We start from the raw sequence: 24912 nt of genomic DNA, 5'->3' as shown, positions 1-24912 counted from the left end.
ACTGATGGGGAGACTGAGTCCCTCACAGGAGCGGTGTGCTGCCTGTGGGCACTCAGGGCATTTCTGGTTGGCCCCGGGACAGGGTTATGAGTTCTGGTTTGATGCTTCTAAGGGTATGCAGTTTCTGGGGAGTAAGGCCTGGGGCACCTGGAGGCCCCTTTGGGTATTGGCATTGGGCCGAGGAGGCCCTGCATGTCCCTCTGGGACACTGCAGTGTCACCGGGACGGGTGTCTCCCTGGCACAGGTCCAAGAAGTGGACAACTTCCTGGCCAAGAGCCTATGGTCGGGCAAGTCCTGCATGGAGCACCAGGAGTGGGCTCACAGACCACCAGGGCAGCCCCCGGGCCCCAGAGCCAGGACTGTGGCCAACGCCAACCTGCAACGGAACCTGATGTCGGCCCCCCCGGTGATGAAGCACCCCAGAGACAAGCAGCCAGAGAGGCCTGCGCCCCCACAGGTGGGAGCGGGAGCCGAGCCCTGGAAGCTACCCAGGGGCCTGTCGTGTGTTTGTGTTCTTATATGGAGGCACTCTTTCCAGAGTACCTTTACGTCCATCGGTTCACCTCCCTGGTTAGATTCACCTGATCTAGTCCACTCTGCTGCCTCCAGTCTGGGCATGCTCCCTTCCCAGAGTCTACAAGCTGCCGGGAGGGCAGACCTGGAGGGAAGACAACCCAGAGAACCTAGAATCACAGGCTGGCTCCTGGGCTACTTTGTCAGTCCTCCAGCGAGTGTAATCTGGAAGAGATGAGCCAGCCGGGGCCTGCCTACCTCCCCCACCCAGCCTCTCTGAGGGTCCGGTGGTCTGAGGCCCAAACAGAGGCAAACTACTTCCCTGCTCCTCTGAGCCCTCATCTCTGCCCCAAGATTAACCCAGCCTTGACTGACGGTCTCATTTTGAGGGGAGGAGGGAGATGGAGCTGGGGTGGGTGGTGGTTTGGCCTCTGACTCGCAGCAGTGAAGAAAATATCTTGTGCAGGGCTGGGGGAGCCCAGCAAACTGCTTCAGCAATTGAGCCTGATTCCGGTTCCTGGGAACTGAGGCTTGAAAGAGAAACCCCACCTTCCGCAAATACACAACACTTGTCGGGCATAGGCAGTGCAGACTGGATCCCACGTGGGCTGCTCGGACGGGTTCTGCTGTAAGACGTTCGCACTGGGTCTTATTACAGGACACTTGGACCACCTGTGGAGGATCAGGCTGCACCACTGCATTCACATCTTCTAGAGCAATGACTATACACGCCCTAATCCTCACCTTTGGCCAGGGGTTTTTTCCAGGACAAAGGCGGGGTGGTTTCCACAAAGGCAAACTCAAGTCTCTGTCCTGAGAGCAGAAGCTGCTGGTTTAACATGGAGACTCCCCAGCGCTGGAATGCCTTTACAGGATCCCTTCAACACCCGACTGTCCCTTTCACAGGGCAGTGGATCAACGGAGGCGGGCTGGGCGGGTCGTACTTTCAGCATCTGCCTCTGGTCTCTGTTCCCCCACAGGGTAGGGAGATCCTCCCATGATGATCTGGGAGGCCCATTTTTCTTTTCAGAAACCTGTCCACTCTGGAAGCCCCAAGCTGTTAAGAACGGCCTATGGTGCTCAAAGAGGGGAATTCCAGAAGAAGATACTGCTGCAATCCAACGCGTCGGTGGAGAAGGTGGGCCACGCTTAGGCAGGGTCTGGGCTGTGAACCGGCATGAACAGTGGGGATGGGCTGGGAAGGGCAGGGCCGACGAGCCTAGCGGGGGCCAGCCTGGCTCTCCCCAGGACCTGGAGAGTCGTGGCGCAGGTGAAGGAACCACTCAGGATTCTGGCTTCAGGACTGCTGCGTGTTGGGGGAAGCTCCTTGGGTATGCCTGGGGGGCTGTGGAGGGTCCCCTCCTGGTTGGTGGGCTGGACTGGGAGGTAGGAGAAGTAGATTTGCCAGAACCCACTGTTAAGATGCCCTTCTGTGCTCTGGTAGGGTGTTTTTTGGTTTGTTTCTAAGATTTTATCTATTTAAGACAGAGAGTGTGTGTGTGTGTGTGTGCACGCGCACACACACGAGTTGGGGGAAAGGGGCAGAGAAAGAGGGAGAAGCAGACTCTGTACCCAGCAAGGAGCCTGATGTGGGGCTTGATCCCAGGACCCTGAGATCATGACCTGAGCTGAAGGCAGACGCTTAACCAACTGGGCCACCCAGACTCCCATGGTAGGGTGTTTCGTACAACATGTGAGTAGGGATTGGGTCATCTCTGTTCTTCTCCCTTCCTCCTGCACTTTTCCCCTTTCTGACCCTGGATGCCCCTCACTGTGTTGTCACCACTAAATGAAGTGACCTCTAAGGCCCCTTCTAGCTTCGATCTGCAGAGATATGGTATTTCAGAGACTGTTTGGGTTCCCTAAATCCCTACCAGTGAAAATCCACATCACAGTTGTGTTAGGGTGTGGCAGGATGGGCCCTTTCCCCAGCTCCAGGGCACCAGGGACTTGGGAACTGGGGAGCAGTGCCCTGCAGAGCTGGGTCCCGTTGGGGGTGGGGTGGGAGGAGTAGAGAGCCGTGAGCAGCTGGACAGTCTCTCCTCCAGGTTCTGGATGTGCTTTCCTCTCTTTTAAAAAAATGCCTTAGGGGCGCCTGGCTGGCTTAGTAGGTAGAGCGTGCAACTCTTGATCTCGGTTGTTAGTTCGAGTCCCACCATTGGGTATAGGGGTTACTTAAAAAAAAAAAAAAGCCTTAAAAAAACTTTTAAAAGTAGTCATGCTAGTTGGTAAAAAAAGAAAAAAAGAAGTGTGTATAAAGCAAAATATAAAGGTCCCCATTGTCTCACTCACTCCACCCCACTAGCTGTAACAGCCATAGTCACCGCCTAGTGAATTGGTGGCCTCGGTTAGTCTTTATCCTTTTTATTTTTAGATAAGTGGCGTAAAATCATAGCATGTCCTACCATTTACTTTCTAAAAACGTAATTAACTATATGGCATGGATATGTTTTCCTATTCGTAATTTAGGTTCATCTTATTCTTTTGTCAGCTTACCTTATTCTTTGTAATAATTGCCCAGTGCCCCATAGTTTGGAGTGATAAATGATTAGGCCAGTCTTCTCTTAATAGACATGTAGTTGGGTCCAGTTTTTAACTTTGATGAGCAGCTCTGCATTGAACGTCCTTGTACGTATGCGTCTGTGAGCTTGTGTTAAGTGCATTGTGAGGATGGATTCCTGGAAGCCGTTGCCCAAAAGAACCCATCCCTTTCAGCCTCTGAGTCTGACCCAAGTAGATGATGCAAAGCCTGACCTTTGACTGTGACCTAGTCCCTTCAGGGCCCAGACAGTTATTCATTAAGTGTTTACTTAATGTAAACGTGCCAGGCCCTGGGGAGGCAGCAAGAAAAAAACCAAACACCTGTGCCCTCGTGCAGCTGATATTCTAGTTGGGGTGAGACAGACAGTTAACCAGCGAGTAAAATAAATGGTAGGTCACAGGGTGAACAAGTACAGCGGAGAACCAGAAAAGTGAGGCAACGGTGGCGGCGGGGGGGTGACAAGGGAGGTAGAGAGGGTATGGCTGTTTAAATAGGGTGATCAGGGAGGGCTTCATGGAGGAGGTGGCATTTGTACAGAGCTTGAAGGCTGCAGTTGTTTGGAAGGATGGTGATCCAGGCAGAGGGAGCAGCAGATACAAAGGCCCTCACAGGAGAGCTTATTTGGAATCTTCAAGAAAGAACACACTCTCACTCTCTAATTAGAAAGTGGTACATGTCCTTCATTAAAACTGAAAACTTGAAGCCTTATAGTAGCGTATAAAATAAAAGAATGACTTACCTTCTTCTTCAGTCTCCAGAGACAATGACTGTTAAGGTATCCTGGTAGACATTTTTCTGGGCAGTATACAAGTACATACGTGTACAAAAGTATATATGTACCTCCAACTATTTTTTCACCAAATAGTATCCTATTATATATACGCTACTCTGCAATTTGCTCTTTTTCACCCAACACCTCATGGCACCACTTCCTGCCAGCGTCTGTGGAGCCATGGCCTCTCATTTACCAGCTGCATGGCATTTTGGCATATGGGATACCAGGTCTATCTAGCTAGATACTGTTGCTGCTAGACAGTTAGGTTTGTAGGTTTTGCCTTTGTAGCTAACATTGCCATGAACATCTTTGCACATGAATTTTGGATCTCTCATCTATTTCCCAGGCATAAAACTCTAGGATTAGAAATGCATTCTTAGAGGGGCGCCTGGGTGGCTCAGATGGTTAATTGTCTGCCTTCGGCTCAGGTCGTGATCTCAGGGTCCTGGGATCGAGCCCCGCATGGGGCTCCCTGCTCTGCGGGAAGCCTGCTTCTCCCTCTCCCTCTGCCTGCTGCTTCCCCTACTTGTACACACTCTCTCTCTCCCTGTCAAAAATAAATAAAATCTTAAAAAAAAAGAAATGCACTCTTAGAAAGCTTTTGATATGTAGTGTTATATTCCAGCCTAATAATAATATCAGCAGCAGTTAATATTTATTGGGCTCTGAGTATCTGCTAGATGTGAGCTTAAACATTTACACGAATTATTTTTGTCTCTCATGCAGCCCTGGTGGGTATATACTATTATTATTCCCATTTTCTGGGTAAAGAGACTGAAGCTCAATGAGGTGAAGTGACTTGTCCCAAATCCTCACTGTCAGAAAATAGCCAAGCCAAGGCCTGATTCCAGATCTGTTGGTTTTCAAAGTCTGTGTCCTTGACTGTTTGTACTGCCACCATTGGGAATTCCTTGGGCTTTTTATCTGGACTGGTGATCTGTGTGTAATAGGATTTGTATCATGAATCTTGACAAGAGTCTTTGAAGATAACTTACAAAGGACTGAATGTCTATTGCTGAAATTTCAGGCACTGTGGCTGGTGTGTGTGTGTGTGTGTGTGTGCGCGCACGCATGTGTTGTATAGCTGGTGGTCCTGTCTGAGGTTGGCCCACTTCTGATGCTGATCCTTCTTCCTAGCTTCTAAGTGCTGTCTTCTACCCCCACTGTTTCTGAAGCAGCCAAGTCCTTTCCCTCTGGGGAACTGGGCAGCAGACAGAGTGGAACTTCTCGGTGTGGTGCCCTGGAGAGGGTCCCCCTTGGTTCCCAGCCTTTCCCTAGTGGACTGGGACAAGGACGCCTGGGGGAGTTTTACCTGCCAGGTCCCCTTCGCCAACCATTTCTGTCCGGCCATCTCAGAAGACCATGGGGGAGGGCAGAAAGGGCACTTGGAGGGAGACAAGGACACAGATCCAGGGGCAGCTGTGTCTATTACAGTCTAGAGATGAAGCCCCTGTCCTTGACCCTCTCCTTAGTGGTGAAGGACGAGATGGGTGGGGAGTGGCAAAACCCTCCAAAAGGCATGAAGCCCAGTCCATGTGTAGCTTCAGCTTCTTTTGAAGGGGTCCCAGGCAGACCGTTAGTCCCCCCTGCTGTTGAGAACTGTCTGGGACCACTGGGGTGAGTGAGTCTGGAATGTCCAACCTCAGTCCAGAAGCTCTTTCCAAAGCAGGCAGGGGACTATCTTTGAGGTCTCAGGGGCCAGGTGCAGAGTGCGAAACTAATAGTGTTGCTTCCCTGCCTTCCAACCACATGGATCCTTCTCCATCCTGCCCAGGGCGGGCATCCTTCTGTGCCCACTCCTGACATTGACCACACAGCCCTGACCCCTCTCTGGCCATCACGCCCCTTCAGCCTGCCCATTCGAACTGTTGCAGGAAGGGTTGGGAAGGAAGCCTCAGCTTTCCCCAGTTAAGAAATGGGAGATCTTTGTGGCACATCATTTTGGTGAATCCTGTGCAGGTATGAGGAATCACATTTTAAGATAATACTTAATGATCTGGAGTATGCTTGTGACAAAATTGTCTTTAAAAATGATAAATAATATCTCTTTGAGATTTATTTTTATATGCCTGTATGCGATATATATACAGAGGTATGGTTTTGGTTTTTAAACAAGACCAGGAGCATTTGAGACTGTAGTTCAGCTGTTTGCTTTTTTTTTTTTTTAAACCTAGCAATGTAGAGTAGACAGCTTTTCCTCTCAGTACATATAAATATATCTACTCCATTCTTGTTAATAGCTTCATACAGAGGGCCAATCTATGCTTTTTTGAGCCTAAAACTTATACAATTTGGTAGGCACCCTTTATGAAAAATAACACAAAATTATGAATAAAAAACTAGATATAAAATGAAATTTATTTAGAATCAAAAGAAATGACAATTTTAAAATTTACAACTGACAATTATAACAGTCACCACATGTTGCTAATTCCTCCCTTGGAAGGGCCTTGAACTTGATCTTGAACTTTGCCTTAAGCTTTATGAACTTCTCTGGCAAATCTGTCCCCGACTGCAATATATTTCTTTGGATTTGCCATAATTTATTTAATGAATGCCCAATTGATAGACATTTAACTTGTTCCTAGTTTTTTGCTATTATAAACAATGGTGCGGCTGAGATCCTTATAGATACTTCTGTGTAGTTAAACTAGATTTTCTAGAAGTGGGATTAATGGGTCACCAAGTGAGCACAATTTACATTTTGATGGATGAAGCCAGTTTGTTCTCCAAGAAGACTGTGATGAGCTGCCTTCCCTCCAACAGTGTGTGAGTCTACCTTTGTCCTTATACTAAGCCAATAATGGATATTAGCCTTTTCTTAATTTCTGCCAGTCTGGTAGGTGGAAGTTTTTTTAAAAAAATATTTCTTTATTTGTAATACTGAGCTTTCTATATGTTTGTTAGACATTTACCTTTCTTTCTTTCTTTCTTTCTTTCTTTCTTTCTTTCTTTCTTTCTTTCTTTCTTTCTTTCTTTTCCTTTCTTTCTTTCTTTCTTTCTTTCTTTCAAGATTTTTTTTATTTATTTGACAGAGAGGGAGAGAGAGAGAGAGAGAGCACACAAGCAGGGAAGCAGCAGAGGGAGAGGGAGAAGCAGTTTCCCCCGGAGCAGGGAGCCGGATGTGGGGCTTGATCCCAGGACCCTGAGATCATGACCTGAGCTGAAGGCAGACACTTAACCAACTGAGCCGCCCCGGTGCCCCTTTCTCTCTCTCTCTCTCTCTTTCTTTCTTTGAGAGATAGAGGGTGTGTGCAAATGGGGAGGAGGGTTATAAGGAGAGGGAGAGAGAGAATTTTAAGTAGACTCCATGCCCAGCGCAGGGCCCAATGTGGTGCTTGATCCCACAACTGTAAGATCACGACCTGAGCCGAAATCAAGAGTCGGACGCTTAACTGACTAAGCCACCCAGGTGCCCCTAGACATTTGTATTTCTTCAGTGAATTAAACATCCATTCATATCCTTTGTCCGTTCTTTTTCACATTAATTTCTTGGAGCTCCTTAGATGCTTTGGAAGTGAATCCTTTGCCTATTGTGTATTTGCAGATAGTTTCACCTCATCTGCCTTTGTGATATTGCATTGACATTTTAGTTTTTGTCTAGCTATCTTTATTATTTTTCTTTGCGACAATGAAGAAAGGCATTGTTTATCCCAAGATCACAGAAAAATTTGTTATGTTTTTTTCTAGTCATTTATAATTGTATATATATTTAGTCATCCTTCTGTCTGATCTGAGTAGTTTTGTGTGTGGTGCGATGTATGAATCTAAAAATATTTTTCTAAATTGATAACCAGTTGTTCAAATGCCATTTATTGCATAGTTTATCTTTTCTCCACTGGCTTGAGATTCTATCATTCTTTTTTTTTTAAAGATTTTATTTATTTATTTGAGAGAGAGAATGAGATAGAGAGAGAGAGAGCACAAGAGGGAAGAGAGAGGGAGAAGCAGACTCCCTGCTGAGCAGGGAGCCCGATGCGGGACTCGATCCTGAGACTCCAGGATCGTGACCTGAGCCGAAGGCAGTCGCCCAACCAACTGAGCCACCCAGGCACCAGAGATTCTATCATTCTTATATAGTATTAGAATCTTCTATTTCTGGGATGTCTCTTCTTTCATTGGTATTTTTGTCTATTCTTGCATGTATATTTCATAACTTAAAAAATGTGATAAAAGTCTTTATAGACAATGCATTAAGATCTTCATGGTGATTATTTCTGGGTATTGGAATTCTGTGGGTGATTTTAATTTCTTCTCATCTGTCTGTGCCGTCCACATTTTGCATTGTGTGCAAGTATACTTGCATAAAGTGGGGGAAATGCTTGCCCTTTGTTTTTGGTTTAGGGACTCCTGGTTTTGTGACCCTGGCCCCTGGGCCATCAGGAAGTAAGTTAAGCATTTTGTTTTGGACTTGTATGATAATGGGGTTAATCAAGAGTTTTTGGTGGTGGCGACATGTTTTGGGGACACACAAGTCACCACACTGTAATTTTTCTTTCTTTCTTTCTTTCCTTCCATCCTTCCTTCCTTCCTCTCTCTCTTTCTTTCTTTTAGAGAGAGAGAGCAGGGGGAGGAACAGAGAGAATCTTAAGCAGACTCTGTGCTGAGCACGGAGTCCAATGCGGGGCTCAATCTCACAACATTGAGATCACGACCCTGAGATCACGACCTGAGCTGAAACCAAGTTGGATGCTTAGCCAGCTGTACCACCCGGGCGCCCCAAACCACGCTGTAATTTCTGACAGCAGGAATGGGGCAGAGGGAGAGATCTCAAGCAGACTCCCCGCTGAGCGCAGAGCCTGATGCGGGGCTCAATCTCATGACCCTGAGATCATGACCTGAGCTGAAATCACGAGAGGCCACTTAACCAAGTGAGCCACCCTTGTATGTCTTCTTCAACATTCACTGATCACATGCCATATATCAGGCACCACTGTAGTTGCTGAGGATAAAATAGTGAACAAAAAATGACACAAGCCCCTGTGCACAGGGAGCTCATAGTGCACCAAAATGGTCCTCGTTACCAGCTAGGTGGGAGGGGTGGTAGATGGTCACCATTCTCACTGGGCATCTAGGAAATTGGGGAGCGGGGTAGAGGTGGTGACTTGCCCAGGCCACTCAGCACCACGTGACCGTGGCCAGGGTGAATCCCAGCTCACAGCACTGCTGAGTGGGCCCGCCTCTCTTGCACAGATCATCTTCCTGCAGACCAGGCCTCGCCAGCCACGTGTAGCCGTCCTGCTGAGCAGCTGCATCGATGGCCACATCTATGCCTGGTCCATCCACGGGGGTGGAGGCCTGCTGGGGAAGTTCCCTGTGGACTTCCTAAGCCGGGGGGATGTGGTCGTGGGTGCCATGGCCACGGATGAAAAAGACTTGATCCTTGTCACAGGGGATTGTAAAGGATACATCAAGGTGAGGAAGACCTGGCTTGAGCTGGAGGGGCTGGTGGCAGCCAAGCTCTGAGCAGCCCCTCTTTGCTGTGTGTGGCGCTAGCCTAGTCCCTACTCCCTCTGGGTACTGGTTTCGTTTGTAAAACGGTAGGCAGTAGAAGTCCTCTTCTGCTATGGTGTGCCCAGGAAATGAGTGAGGACATGGCTCCAAAGGGCCGTCCAAGAAGCCTCTCCCAGTGGGTTCCCTACTCCATTTTTCTCTTCTTGCCACTCCCTTACCCCCAGCTGTGTATCTCTCTGTGATCACCTGTCTCAGGAGCTGACTTCATGCTTTGTGGTGAGACATGAGGCAAGAATGTCTTGTCCTTGTGCTGGTCATACCCTGTCTGCATGCCAGCTAAGGGGTCTGGCCTAGAAGGTCCCGAGGGCCCCTTCTGACCCTGAGTGTCTGTGAGTGCTCACACCTCAGAGTGAAGAGAAATAGTCTGGGAGGGGCCCACAGTGTGAGTTGGTGCTGGTGTCAAGGGGTGCTGGGCCACTAACCCACATTTTGTGCCTAGATCTGGGACATCAAGGATTACTGCACATTCACTGACAGGTGGTCATCTCAACCCAGTGGAACAAACAAGTTCCAGTTCTTAATTCCTGAACGGGTCCAGATCAACCTCCCACACTACATCCCCTTGGAGGAGAAGGAGGTAGGAAGATTACTGGGGGAATTTAAACCACACTCATGAGCTGGGACCATGGTTCTCTTACCAAGATTCTGAGTCTTTCATGTTTCTCGTTCAAGGTAGTCTGGTTGATGTGGGACAGTTTTTGTTAGCCAGAAGTCACCATTATCCAGTAAAACCCAAGTCTACACACCAAATATACCCACATGCATACACTTGCACATGAACACACACACCCCTTCCATGGGCTTTAATCTTTGCGATGAGGGCCCTGGAGTCATGAATTCTTTTTAAAATAGTGAAAATATTTGGGACAGCTGGCTGGCTTAGTCAGTAGAGCATGCAACTCTTGATCTCAGGGTTGTAAGTTGAGCCCAATGTTAGATGTAGAGATTACTTAAAATCTTTAAAAAATTAATGAAAATATCTGTGTATTTTCTTGAGTAGGTAATATATTTACATAGTTTGAAAATCACTTGATATTTCCCTAATGACTGATGAAGTTGAGCACCTTTTCCTTAGTTATCAGGAAAATGCAAATTAAAACCACAATGTGATACCACTACACATCCGCCAGAATGACTAAAACTAAAAAGATAGGCAATACCAAATGTTGGCAAGGGTGTAGGTCAACTGAAATTTCTATTGCTGGCAGGAATGTAGATTGGTATAATCACTTTGGGGAACTGTTTGGCAGTAATTGCTAGAACTGAATATATGTCTACACTATGATCCAGCAATTCTACTTCTAGGTTTATACCCAAGAGAAGCCTATGCTCTAAAATATAATGAATAAAAACATTAATAGAATTACCATTTGTAATAACTCTGCATATGAGACAACTGAAATGCCCATCAGCGTAGACTGGAAAAATAAATTGCACTGTACACACTGTACAGAATAATATGGGGCATTAGAAATGAATGGTCTGCAACTATTTATTACAAAATGGGTAATTATTTGAACAATGTAAGTGAAAGAAGTCAGACACTAAAAGAGTATATATGGTAAGTTTTATAGATCCATCTATACAAAGTACAGAAACAGACAAGACCAAGGTACCCTATTAGAAGTGACTGTCTTTGTGTGGGGCATGCAGTGGCTAGAAGGAGTCGTGAGGGGGCTTGGGGGCTGACAGTGTTTCCTAATCTGGGTCTGGCCATGCAGTTGTGTTTGGCTTGTAAAAATTTGTACAGTGGTACATTTAGGACATGTACACTTTTCTATATGTATGTTTTACATCAGTGAAGATTTAAAAACTCAGGGAATGGAAAAGGCTTATAGTGAGGACTCTTAGTCCTCCGCCCGCTGCCCCGCCAAACCAGTTCTTCTTGTGTCATTTCTATTGATTTTTGGTGATTCTTCCAGTATTTATTTATGCAAAGAGAAACGTATAAAGTTATCTCCTCCTTATTTTTACATGAAAGCAGCATGCCATGCACACTGGTGCTCACCTTGCTTTTCTTATTCCATAATATATCTTGGAGATGTATTATCTTTGCATATGAGTACATTTTTCTTTATAGATGTGTAGTCAGCCATAGGATATAGTAATGATATAATGCCCTTTGAAGGGAAATGGAGGTTGTTTTCAATCTTTTGTTCTTAAACAAAAGGGAAGAGTGAATGTTGTTTCATATGTGTGAAAAATATGTCTGAAGGATAAATTCCTGTAAGTGGGATTTCTAGGTCAAGGGGTAGTATGCATTCACAAAAATAAATAGTGAATGTTGTTTCAAATGTGTGAAAAATATGTCTGAAGGATAAAGGTAGAAAGATATGAAAGATATGAACTACCAGAGTGGGCTCAAAAAAAAAAAAATCTAAAGAAATAGAAAATTTGAATATCGCAAGTAAAGAGATTGAATTAGCAATAAAACTTCCCACAAAGAAAAGCCCAGGTACAGATTACTTCACTGGTGAATTCTACTAAATAGTTAAAGAAGAATTGATGTCAATTCTTCAAGAATTCTTGCCAAATAGTTTTCTATGAGGCCAATATTACCTTGATACTATAACCAGACAAGGACATCATAAGAAAATAAAACTACATCTCTTGTGAATATAGATGCAAATATCATCAATAAAATACTAGCAAATTGAATCCAGCAACATATGAAAAGGATTACATATCATGGCCAAGTGAGACTTCCCAAGAATGCAAGGTTGGTTTAATATCCAAAATCAATTAATGTAATACACTATATTACATGAATTAAGAACAAAAGACACATAATCATCTCAATAGATGCAGAAACAGCATTCGAGAAAAGCCAACACCTTTTCCTGATAAAAATGCTCAATCAAGAAGGAGTAGAAGGGAACTTCCTCAACCTGATAAAATGCATCAGCAAAAAGCAGCTACTATCATATTAAATGGTGAAAGATTAAACTTTTCCTACTAAGATGAGGAACAAGATGAGGATGTCTGCTCTTGCCACTTCCTCTAATGTTTTACCAGCAGGGCAAGTAGGCAAGAAAATGAAATAAAAAGCATCCAGCTTACAGTAGCATCAAAAAGAATAAAATATTTAGGGATGAATTTACAAAAGTAGTGAAAAACTTGTATTATGAAGACTTCAAAACACTGTTGAAAAAAATTGAAGACAACCTAAATAAATGGAAAAATATTCCATGTTCATGGATTGGAAGATTTAATCTTGTTAATATAGCAGTATTTGCCAAGTTAATTCAGTGTAATCTATCACAATCCCGGCTTCTTATTTTACAAACTGATTCTGAAATTCATATGGAAATACAAGTGACCTAGAATAGTTCAAAAATCTTGAAAAAGAACAGAGTTGGAAAACTCACACTTCCCAACTTCAAAACTTACTTTGAAGCTATAGTGAAAATAGTGTGGTACCAGCATTAGGGTAGACATATAGGTCAATGAAATAGAATTAAGAGTGGAAAAATAAACTCTCACATTTATGGTCAATTGATTTTTGGCAAAGGTGCCAAAACAATCAAATGGAGGAAAGAATAGTCTTTTTAAACAAATGATGCTGGGAAAATTGGATATCCACATCAGAAGAATGAACATATAACATAGAGAAGAACATACCTCACAACATACATAAAAATTAACTTCAATGGTCATGGACCTAAATGGAAGAGTTAAAATTATAAGACTCTTAGAAGAAAGCATAGGGAGAAATCTGCACGACTCTGGGTTAGGCAATATTTCTTAAATATGATGCAAAACCACGAGCAACAAAAGGAACAAATAAATTGAATTTTGTCAAATTTAAAAACTTTCAGCCTACAAAAGACACCATTAAAAAAGGGAAAAGGTGACATGCAAATAGAAGAAAATATTTGCAAATCATATATATGATAAGAAACTAGTATCCAGACTGAAGAATTCTTACACATCGACAGTAAAAAGACAAATAACCCAATTAAAAATGGGCAAAGGATCTACATAGACATTTCTTCAAGAAGATATACAAATCACCAATAAATATATGAAAAGATGTTGAACATCATTGGGAATTAGGGAAATTCATAGCAAAACAGTAACGAGATCCCACTTCACACTCATTAGGATGGCTGTAGATAATAAATGTTGGCCAAGATGTGGGTAAAGTGGAACTCTCAAACATTGCTGGTAAGAACATAAGGTGGTACAGCCACTTTGGAAAACAGTTTAACAGTTTCTCAGAAAGTTAAACATAGAGTTACCATATGACCCAGCAATACATCCAAGAGAAATGAAGACGTGTCCACACAAAATCTTAAATGTGGGTGTTTATAGCAGCATTAGTTGTAATAGCCAAGAAGTGAAAGCAACCCACGTGTCCACAATGGATGAATGGATAAGTAAAGTAATCAAGTACTGATACACGCCATAGCACCATGTACCTTGAAAACATGCTAAGTGAAAGAAGCCAGTCACACAAAGGACCACATACTGTCTGATTCCACTTACACCAACTGTGGGATGCTGAAATGACCTAAAATCGATCATGATGGTGGTTGCAAACTCTGTGAGTATACTAAAAACCACCGAAGCAAGCCCTTTAAATGGGTAAATTGTATGTGAATTATATTTCAATAAAGCTGTGTTTAAAAGCTATAAAAATGATAGAGCAGTTTTTCTTTTTCACAAATCTTTTTGTTGTTGTTATTTGTAGTTGTTTATCTGCACATCTGGTAATTTATCTCATGGAAATAGTATGTAAAACAACATAAATCTTTCTAAGGCCTTTACTGTGTACTGCCAAACTGCATTCCCAAAGTTTATAGTTTTGCACTTCTAATATTTTCCTTTATCCTTGCCAGCATAAAGTATTTATTATTAGTGGTATTCATCCGAGTGAGGTTTCCTTGGGTCTATAGAGTGCCTTGCTTATAGAAGGCGTTCAATAAATAAATATTTGAAGTGAAAAGAAAACTTTTGGCTGATTTTTAGATGCAAATGGTTTTCTTTGATTTTAATAAAGATATCTTTGCTTATTAGTGATGTTGACATCTTATTTTATTGGCCATGTATGGTTTTGTGAATTGTCTCTTCATGTCCTCTGTCCATTCTTCTATTGTAACCATCTTTTGTAAGTGATGTATAATTCTTTTTAAACATATTAAAAATATTAACTTATTATCTGTCATATGTATTACCAATATTTCCCCCCAATTGGTCATTTGCCTTTTAATTTTATTTATGATGATTTTAAAATTATAATTTTTTTTTTGGTCAAACCAATTTTTCTTCCCATTGTGGTACTTCCCATTGTCAATCACTTTCTTATTCAGAGGTAAGCCAAATACTCCTATTTTCTTTTAGATGTTTTACAGTTTCATTAAAAAGAATTCTTTGACCCTTTTAGTGTTTCTTTAGTTGTTTTTTTAAATTTTTAAAAAATGTTTATTCTAAGTAGGCTCCATGTCCAACATGGGGCTCAAACTCCCAACCCTGAGATCAAGCGTTGCATGCTCTGCCAACTGAGCCAGCCAGGCGCCCTAGCATTTCTTTAGTTGTAAGAAACACAACAACGGTTGAAGTTTCTCTTGATAGTTTATCCGGTATTCCAGCACTTTTTTATGGGTCATGCTCTCTATTACCACAAATTTTCCTGCCACTATTACATACAGATGTTTTATGTAAATGTATGTTGGTTTCTGAGCTTTCTGTCATCTCCCATTGTTCTGTTTAAAATTTTTATATTGTGACTTAACATACTTGAATATGGTAAAATTCATCCCTTTCAATATTGTTTTATTTAAAACAGTCCTGGTTATTTTTACTCATTTTCCAGTTAAGTAGAGTTCATCCTTTCATAGTGAATGTGATCTATCACTCCCTTGCTCACCCTGTTCTATTCCCAGTGCCCAGCTGAATAATTTTAGAAGAAGACCCGGCTCTTGTCCTAGCCTCACCACTTTCTAGCTATGTGGCTTTGGACTCACTTCTCTCCTCTGTGAAATGGTGAGACTCACACATCCTCTAAGGTTGTTATGATGTTCAAATGGAATAATCTGTATAGATGCAATTGGTAAGCAATATAGCAAATGCAAATGCTTTTTTATGATTTTACCAAAGGGACCAGTGAAGGCTAGACAAGTGCCAGGACTTACCTAAATTAATGTGGGAACATGTCTAGAACTAGAACCCTGGGACATGAGCCAGGGGACTGTGACCTAGGATCCTTACAGAGGGCTCCACTGCCTCCAGTATAAGTAGTTCTCCTGTACTGTCCCTTATAGGTCGTGGCTGGCCAGACCATTTCCCTGGTTCCCCCCAAGCTTCTGAATTCCTGGAAGGGCCATTTGGATAGTGTGGCAGACATCCTGTATGTGGATAGCTTCCAGCTGGTTGTCAGTGCTGGCCAGGACTGTGACGTCAAGGCTTGGAAACTCTCCGGTGACACCATTGGTATGGGTCCTGCTGAAGGTCAGCCATGCCACATGGCCCATCATGGTCCTGTCCCTGTTAGAACCTAAGCTGGCATAAACCTTATATCCTGTGGGGTTGGGTTTCAGGCCACAGAAGCTGTCTCTGCTCAAATAGTATCACAGGATGTGAGTCTTTCCAGTTGTCCGTTCAGCAGTCTATTCAGTCATCCATCAACTGTCCATCCACCCACTCACCCGCCCACCCGAAATTATTTGCCTGTGTATATTTTTGCAAATCATATATCTGAGAAGGCACATTCCTTTCTCTTTTTAAAAACAAACTTGTTGAGTTATAACATACATAAAGAAAAGCACACAAACCAAAAGGGTTCAGCTTGTGAATTTTCAGAAAGTAAATACACACCCATATAGCCATCACATAAAAAGCATCTTACGCTTTCTTACACTTAGTATTTTCATGGTCTATCTCTGAACTCTTCTGCCTGGCCCCCAGCCTTCATTGTATGGCCACCATAAACCCTGTGAAGGCCTGAGGGAAAGGGTTGGTGGGTAGCTGCAGACTTGCCCTGTGGCTGGAACATCCTGGGTTATAATCTGTCATGTCATGTGAGGCTGTTAAAAGTTCACTAAGGACTCGTCTGATTTCTCCTCCTCCACAGAGGGTTCATCCTCCTCTCATTACTCTGTCAGGGTTGAAAGCAGCCTTGGTCTCTTGTCTCTTATCAAAGGCTTATTCCTTTCTGAATTAGTTCACTTAGATTTCCTTGCATTTCAGCTCTTATATGGGTAAAAACTTTCTGACTATTTTTAATTTCTTTCTCTCTATGATGAAATTCCTCATCTTCTACTTTGTATTCTTGAACATTTTGATCAAAGTTATTTTAAAGTCTTTGATAATCCAGTATCTGGTTCACTTCTGGGTCTATTTCTATTGCCTATCATTTCTGTTGGTTCCAAACGTGACACAGTAACAAGGACCGGATTTACATTACCACTTTAAAAGACTAAAAGCATGAACAAAATATATATAACAGTTTCCAGACATTAGACAGCAGGCAGCAAAGAATAGTAATTCCTGAGGTATAATTTATAATAATATATTATACATAAAATAATATAATACAAAATTAGTATAAATTATATATAATATATACAGTGCATTTGTAATATTATAAATTATATATAATACAATATAGACATATACTATATAATGTATATAAATATTATGAATATACTTCATGTGTCACAAAAGGTAGAAGAAAACATCAGCCTGTTAAAGAGAGAACTTAAATATATATAAAAAGACCCAAATTGAAATTAGAAATTGAAAACAGCAATGTCTGGGGGCGCCTGGGTGGCTCATTTGGTTAAGCGACTGCCTTCGGCTCAGGTCACGATCCTGGAGTCCCTGGATCGAGCCCCGCATCGGGCTCCCTGCTCAGCGAGGAGCCTGCTTCTCCCTCTGACCCGCCCCCCTGTCATGTACTCTCTCTCTCTCTCATTCTTGCTCTCTCAAAAAAAAAAAATAAATCTTTAAAAAAAATAAAAACAACAATGTCTGAGATAAAAATACATTGGATAGGGTGAATAGCAGATTAGATACTACAGAAGAAAAGATTAGTGACTATGAAGACATAGTAATGGAAACTGAAAAAAAGACTGAATAAGTTGACATTTTAAGTTATGACATGATGATTTGGTATATGGGTACATTGTGAAATGATTACCACAATCAAGATAATTAATACATCTATTACCTCACATAGTTACTATTTTTTTTTCTTTTGGTGGTGAGAACACTTAATATCTACTCTCTTAGCAAATTTCGAGTATTCAATACAGTGTTGTTAACTGCAGTCACCATGCTGTGCATTGGATTCCCGAACTTATTCATCTTCTAACTGAAAGTTTGTACCCTTTTGCCAACATGGCTTTTCAATCTATCTCCGTCCTTATATTTAAATGTGCTTCTTTTGTGGAGCATTATATTGAGTCCTATTTTCTTCATCCTGCCCGACAATCTTTGCCTTTTAATTGGATATTTAGTCTATTCAGGTATTAATGAAATTACTTATATGGTTTAAGTCTATCATCTTGATATTTGTTTTCTGCTCTTTGTTCCTTTATTCTTCGTTTTCTGCCTTCTTTTGGATTAATCACGTCTTTAAAACAATTACCTTGTTTTATTTCTTTATTAGGTTTTCAATTGTATGTTTTTATAATATTCGTTAGTGGTTACTCTAGAGATTATAATATGCACTCTTGACCTGATACCACTGCTTGTGCAAGAATCTTACTTTTGGGCGCCTGGGTGGCTCAGATAGTTGAGCGTCTGCCTTCGGCTCAGGTCATGATCCCAGAGTCCTGGGATCGAGTCCCGCATCAGGCTCTCTGCTCCTTGGGAGCCTGCTTCTCCCTCTGCCTCTCTCTCGCTCATGAATAAATAAATAAAATCTTTAAAAAAAAAAAAGAATCTTACTTTCTTCTTCCCACTGCTCCTTCCCTTGCTCACGCTCTCTCTCTCTCAAATAAATAAATAAAATCTTAAAAAGAAGAAAAGAGTCAGTAGCTTAACCGACTGAGCTACCCGAGCATCTGTGCTAGTGTTTAATTCTTTAAGCTTTTATTTATCTGAAAACATCTTTATTTTGCCTTAAAATGTTAAGACTATTTTACTGGGCATAGAATTCTCAGTTGGAAGTTTATTTTCTTTCAGTACTTAAAAAAAAAGATTTTTCCATCATCTCTGGCTTCTATATTTTCTTTTGAAATGTTAGTTTTAAGTTGATACTTTATTTTTTTTTTTTTTGAGAGAGAGTATGTGAGTGGGGTGGGGTGGGGCGGGGCAGAGGGAGAGGGAGAGAATCTTAAGAAGAATCCGCTTAGGCAGACTCCAACATGGGGCTCGATCTCATGACCCTGAGATCATGACCAGAGCTGAAATCAAGAATCTGTTGCTTAACTGACTGAACCACCCAGATACCCCATAAATTGATATTTTGATGGTAATTTTTCTTTTTTCTCTGTTTTTGGTTTTCAGCAGTTTGACTATGATGTGCCTAAGTGTGGTTTTATTTGTGTTCATCCTGCTCAGAGTTCACTGATCTTTTTCAACCTGTGGGCTGCTATTTTTCATCAGTTTAAAAAAATTGTCAAAGATTATTCTTTAGTACTGCTTTTGCCCATCCTTCCTCTCCTCCCATCGTGGGGTTTCAGTTACATGTATGTTAGAACATTTGACTCTTTCCCATATATCTCTCCTATTCTGTTCTGTTCTCTGTTTGTTTTTTTGTGTTTTTTTTTTCAATCTCTGCATTCCGTTTGGTTATTTTCTGCTGACCTGCCTTCCAATTCATTAATCCCGTCTTCTTCTGTATGCAGCCTGCTATTAAATCCATTCAGTTAATTCTTTTTTTAAAAAAGATTTTATTTATTTATATAACAGAGAGAGATAGTGAGAGCAGGAACACAAGCAGGGGGAGTAGGAGAAGGAGAAGCAGGTTTCCTGCTGAGCAGTGAGCCCGATGCAGGGCTTGATCTCAGCCAAAGGCAGACGCTTAACAACTGAGCCACCCAGGTGCCCCGCATTCAGTTAATTCTTAATTTTGTATTTTTTTTTCCTCAAATACCCATTTGGTTCTTTCCTATAGAATCCAATTCATTGTTGAAATTCTTCTTCTCCTTCACTTTGTTCATATTTTCTGTTATTTTATTTAACTATTTATAATCGTTATTTTAAAGTTTTATCTCATAGCTCCAATGTCAGAATTATCTGTGGGTATGATTCTAATGCCTATTTCTTTTTTTTTTTCATTATTGGTTATACTTTCCTGTCTTTTTACATGTTATATGCATAAAAAAATCCACCCCTCCAAAACCCCCCCAAAACAAAAACAACCCCCTCACCACCACCAAAACTAAAACCAAATCCAAAATGAAACCAGAGACTTTTCTGGACTTTGTATAAAAGAACCACAGAGAATGACATTGGCATGATTTTCCTCCAGTGCATGTGCTCGTTCCTCTGTATAGGGCTGCTCATCTCACTGCAGTCAGAAACTGAGCTGGGTTGGGTCTGGACTGCCAATTTTGGTGGACTCAGTTTTCTTCTGTCTTCCATTGTGAAGTCTGTCTCAAGGGTGAAGTTTGTTGTGTTTGCTAAAGGCTTCTTCCTCTAGTGGGACTTTGTCTCCCAACAACCTCATTCTATCTGTGTAGCCCAACTTCCAGGCCTCCAGAGCCCCCAGTGCTCAGCGAATGTCCTGCAGGAAACACAGCGATGCATGTGAACTCCACTAGATTTGATCCATCCTGCCAGCCAGAATGGCTCTCAGAAGCTTGGATGGTTTCTTTTCCTTCCAGTAGCTTCCTTTGTCTAAGCAGAGCCTGATTCTTACTCAGCCCATGCCCAGACTCAGAAAATGCTCCCAGAGAAGGAAGCAGCCCTCAGTTTCAGTTCTTCTTGGAAGGACTCTTCCCTTTCTGTAATTTTAGTTCATCTACTCTTTTTCGCTTCTATAGCTCTCCGATGACTTTTTAAAATAGGATTTTTTTACTATATTTTTTTAATCTTTAAAAATTCTGCAGCAGGAGAATGGCCTACTATAGCTATGCCCTGCCCAGAGCAGGACTCATGTTTCTCTATTCTCACTACCTGCTTTCTCCTCCAGCCCTGTTCTTCCCCAACCTCACATCTGATGGATGCCTGATCATTTTGCACCATTGCTACTTTATACATGAGCCACGTAAGCCCAACCGAGGATCACTGTCATCACCATAGTGCGCTTTCCATCTCAGCCTATATGGGGGGCAGGATGCTTTGGCCTGTGCTCCAAGTATATTCTAGGGCTAGTGTCTGGTTCCTTCAGGTATTTGTTGAGTAGCCAGCATAATGCCTGGCATGTGGTAAGCATCATGAGGTGCAGGCCAAGGGTAAGGGGTTTCTGGCTGACCCTTGAGGGTGGAGGGTGAAGGGCAGAAGGATCAGAGGGGAGGTAGACCAGTTCTTGTTACTGAGCTGGGTCTGGTTAAATCACAGGGACATTTGGCCTGAGTGTTTGGAAAAGGTTGCAGGATATTCAGATTGTTGGTGATCTTAAAGTGGGAAAAAGCTCAGAGGAGGAGGCTGACTCTACAGATGCTGCCCAGAAGGCCTTCCGTCCAGAGCTGCGGTGAGTTATCCCAGCCCACTTGGTCTTTGCTGGCCCAAGGAGGGGGGTGCCGGAGCCTCCCTGCAGGTCCTGGGCAGCCTCATCTGGGTTGGGTAGAGCTAGGCATCTTTGGGGAGGGCCCTCAGAAAGCCAGAGGCTTGGGACCTACAGGAAACTTGACTTATACCAGTGGCAACTGCGGCCTACGAGCCCGGCTCAGCTGCAAGTTTGAATGGTACAAACCAGCAGAAAATACAAAAAGGCAAGCCCTTCGATGGGCCCTGGCTCCAGAGCCGGGTCCAGATTAGCCAGGGCTGGCTTCCCTGCCGAGGCCATTTCTATGTGGCTAGAGGTCCCTGGTAGGCGAGTGCCCAGGGCTCTGGTCCTGACCAGATGCTTGTGTTATTTCCCTGATTCATGGGGAAGTCAGGCTGCTGCTTGCAGCTTCTTTCCTTTCCAGGTTCCTCCTCCACCCATGTCCCACTCTTACTCCTGACCAAGTCTCAGAGAATTTGGGGTCATTCCAAGAAATATTTATTGAGGTCCTGCTGAGTGCCAGACTCTGTGCCAGGTTCTAGAGATCACAAACAATCCAGACACAGGTCCTCCCCCAGAGAACTTACAGTCCCCCTGGGGAAATGGACATGCAAACTCATGGCTGCTGTTTTATATGGTAAGCGATGGGACTGTTAAGAACAGGAATGGCTCAGAGGACAGTCACCTCATTGGGTGGATCAAGTAAAAAAAGCTTCATAGGAGAAGAGATTTTTTGGAGTTGGGTCTTGATGTGTAAGTAAGAGTTTTCCAGGCACCCGTACAGTCCTTGGGGCTCCTCTCCTCTTGTCAAGGCATACATCTCTACAGTCCCGTGTGGGGTTCGCAAACAAGGCAGGGGCAGGGTTTCCCTGGGAGGGAGAGAATGTTTAAATATTTCACAAGGGGAGGCCCCGGTAAGGCCAAGATGGGGTGTCGGGCCTCCATGGGGGGGGAGAGTACAGGGTGGTAGGATAGGTTTCAGGACTTGTCGGGGGTCAGTTTAATCTGGGCTTTGCTAACATTCCCTGGACACTTGTTTAATGATGGGCCCCAGGCAGTAGGGCCTCAGGGGAGGGATGAGAATTTTGGGAGAGGATTGGGCCCAGGAGGGAGAAGCCCTCTTGGGGTCCGTGGGAAGGCTGCCCCGCCTTGTGGTGTGAGGGCATCTTATGAAGGAAAGCCCCTTACATCAGGGAGCAGCGGGCTCTGGCCGAGGCCCTGGTGTACCAGCGGCGGGAGCAGGTGGTGCTCATGGCTCTCCTGAATGGGAAGGCAGACGCGGAGGCTGAGGCGTGGGCTAAGCTGCAGAAGATCACCCAGACGTCCCCATGGGCTGGGGAGCGCTCCCCGGAAGACATTGAGTGTAGCTGGTGCAAGTGGGAGTCCAAGGGCAAGCAGGTGAGGCTGCGTGGGGGACCCAGGGGCAGAGAGGGGCCCACCCCGGTCAGCCCCGAGGCTTCACTCTCGCCCATGGTGCCCGCAGATGAGCAAAGTTGTGGGAGCAGCGTACAAGCCCAAGGACCGGTCGCGGAGTTCCCGACTCCTGTCCACCCACGTGCAGTATGACTGGATGAAGTACCAGGTGAGGCAGGGCGGGGCTTGCTCCCTGAGATGCTGGTGCGGGAGGCTGGGGAGCCCCTCTCCATTGACAGCCCATCCACAGCCACCCTTGTGCCCACAGGGCCCTCCAGTCGGAGATAGGGGAGCGTCAATCCCTTAACAGAATGCTGGGCCACAGGCAGCTCTGGGATGAAGCTGGTCTGGCTGGTGTTTTTGCCGAGGCCCTGGTTGAGGCCATGGACACAGGTGTTGTCTCTGGGGACACACCTCATTGGGCCTATGGGAGGAGGTTCTCCATAGGCCTGGTACTTTTGATAGACTTCAAAGAAATTCCCAGAGTCTGTGGCTCTGCGTTTGGTTGTCTGCCTCTGTACCGTGGGCCACTCCAGAGCAGACACAGGGTCTCCTGGTGCCGTGTAAGGGATGGAGGGAATGGAAGGGCACTCTCCTTGGGAAAAGAAAAGGGGAGCCGGGGATTTTGCAGGACAGCTATGAGTCCCATCCTGCCTCTTGCCTGGGCACACTCCAGCCTCCTCCAGAGGCGTCTGCCATTAGAGCTTCCTCCCTCGCTGGTGGGCACTTGAAGCGAGAGAACCCCTCTGTCCTGGGCGGGGAGAGGTCAGTGAGAAAGGGGAGCTGCTCAGCATTCCCGCCTTCTAGAGATGGGCCTCAAAGTGCAGCCTGCTGAGTGCCGACAAGAGAGGTGGGGGCCCCACTCGGGTCCTGCTTGAGGCGTCATTCTAAAGATGAAGACAGTCCCGCGCTGAGCACAAAGTGTTGTTGCCAGCACCAGGAGAAGGGCTAGGTGCCAGGCCTGGCACACAGTGAGCTTGCAGTGCCAGCAGGCTGGGGAGAGGAAAAACCTCTGGAAACTTCTGGAGACTTCTTTTGTCTGGGAAGACCCCAGGGCCCATGCTTCCTGTGAGTCTGCTCTTGGTCCTGGGTGAAACACCCAAACTCCCCTGCTCTGTTTCTCCCCCAGATTTCACCTCAGATCTACCAAAGCCTGCACTTCAACAGACTGTCACCCACCCACACACCTGACCTCGTGCTGCACAACGTTCTAGAGCAGCAGGGCCCGCACAGCCACCTGGCAGCCCACCATAGCCACAAGGACCCAGATCCTGATAGGGACACCAGCTCGTCAGCCACCTCCCTCCCCGTCAGCGACACCCTCACCCTGACAGCCTCAGACTCCGGGTTCCTGGAGTCTGCCTTGTCCAGCTCCCCATACCTCCGGGCCTCCCCCTCGGTCCTGTCCCAGGCACCCAAGTACATCGTGCAGAGGTGGGCGACCCCCATGCCTGCTGCCTCATCCGTCGAACTGCTCTCAAGACCTCTGAAGGCCACCTTTCGGTCCTCCACGAAGAAGAGCTAACCGCATCCGGTTCTAAGGTGGCCCACCCTCTCTCCAGTCCTCCAGCGCAAGGCCCAGGCCCACGGGCCTCCTGTCTGTCCCTGGCTTATTACCCCTGCTAGACCCAGAAGATAGAGACCTTCTATTGACCTCCTTCTTCCCCAGAGTCCTGGAGAAGAAAATAAATATTTGCACATATTGGAGTCCCATAGGCCAGGAGGTTGGGTTGTGTGTCCCTTGCAACCTTAGACACCAGGCTGTGTCTGACATTGGGCCACGTTCCCCCCGACCAGGCCCTGGCTGGATGCAGGGGAGAGTCCCCTCCCCCAGGACACCTGGTGCAGCCGTCCGGCAGGTGAAGCGTAGGGCTGGGACCTCGAAGGCTCCGTGGTGATGTGGCTGGTGGGTCACGCCGCTGGGGTGAGCTGTTTGCTTCTGGAACTTGGTTCAGCCTCATGGCTAGAGTGAGGCCCAGCAGCCATCTGGAGGTGGTGGTGGTGGCTGTGTCTCCTGCCCTGCTGTGTGTCTGTCCTCCTCTGCCATCAGACACTAGCCACAGGGAACTCTGCATTTACAAATTGTTCTGCCCCTCCTGCGAGGGAGGCCCCGAAACGTGGTGGAGGGCACCTCGGCCTGGCCCTGTCGCTTTGGACCCAGGTTTTTCTGAGCCAAAGCCCTTGATCCTTCCACTGTGTGCTGCTCTGGGCAGCGTCTTGGGTGGAGAACTCAGGGTGGGTAGGGCGGTGGTAAAAGCAGTGGCAGGACCAAGGCCTCTGCCAGGAGGTGGGGGGAAGGCCATGGGGGAGGGGTGGGCAGAGGAGGGGATGGGATGTGGTGATTACCAGGCCTCAGGGGATTTTCTTAAAGGCCTCTGCAGGCCCTTGCCTGGAGGGAGATTCAGGGTCCTTTAGGAGCTGAGATCCTGACTTAGGGGCCATCTGGCTGGACACTAGGGGTCAGGACAGGTCAACCTCTGGTCAACCTTCCACCTGACTCTGCCATTCGGTGAACCCTCCCCCCAGTAGGACCCAGCCCCACTACAGCAGCATTT

At 45.0% G+C, this 24912-nt stretch overlaps 1 protein-coding gene across 12 annotated transcripts in view; it reads left to right on the top strand.

Annotated features, from left to right (window-relative positions):
* EFCAB8 (EF-hand calcium binding domain 8) overlaps positions 1 to 24073 on the top strand; it is a 62944-nt gene extending 38871 nt beyond the window's left edge. For 8 of the 12 annotated variants that reach the window (XM_025875847.2, XM_025875844.2, XM_025875851.2 and 5 more), the window contains 10 exons: positions 246 to 458; positions 1545 to 1652; positions 9025 to 9246; positions 9785 to 9922; positions 15609 to 15795; positions 20429 to 20503; positions 20797 to 20929; positions 22138 to 22342; positions 22428 to 22526; positions 23487 to 24073. In XM_025875847.2, coding sequence (XP_025731632.1) covers positions 246 to 458; positions 1545 to 1652; positions 9025 to 9246; positions 9785 to 9922; positions 15609 to 15795; positions 20429 to 20503; positions 20797 to 20929; positions 22138 to 22342; positions 22428 to 22526; positions 23487 to 23882 — 1776 coding nt within the window. In that variant the 3' untranslated portion in view covers positions 23883 to 24073. The remainder of the gene's footprint in view (positions 1 to 245; positions 459 to 1544; positions 1653 to 9024; positions 9247 to 9784; positions 9923 to 15608; positions 15796 to 20428; positions 20504 to 20796; positions 20930 to 22137; positions 22343 to 22427; positions 22527 to 23486) is intronic. The other 4 variants (XM_073880554.1, XM_025875848.2, XM_025875845.2 and 1 more) reach the window with 3 other exon arrangements.
* The last annotated feature ends 839 nt before the right edge of the window (positions 24074 to 24912 follow it).

This window comes from Callorhinus ursinus, unplaced genomic scaffold (assembly GCF_003265705.2).
Source record: "Callorhinus ursinus isolate GAN/ISIS: 27379988/994484 unplaced genomic scaffold, GSC_fseal_2.0 scaffold38, whole genome shotgun sequence".
NCBI classification, from domain to species: Eukaryota; Metazoa; Chordata; class Mammalia; order Carnivora; family Otariidae; genus Callorhinus; species Callorhinus ursinus.
The sequence above is the reverse complement of the archived record's forward strand: the minus strand, read 5'-3'. Positions and strand labels throughout refer to the sequence as shown.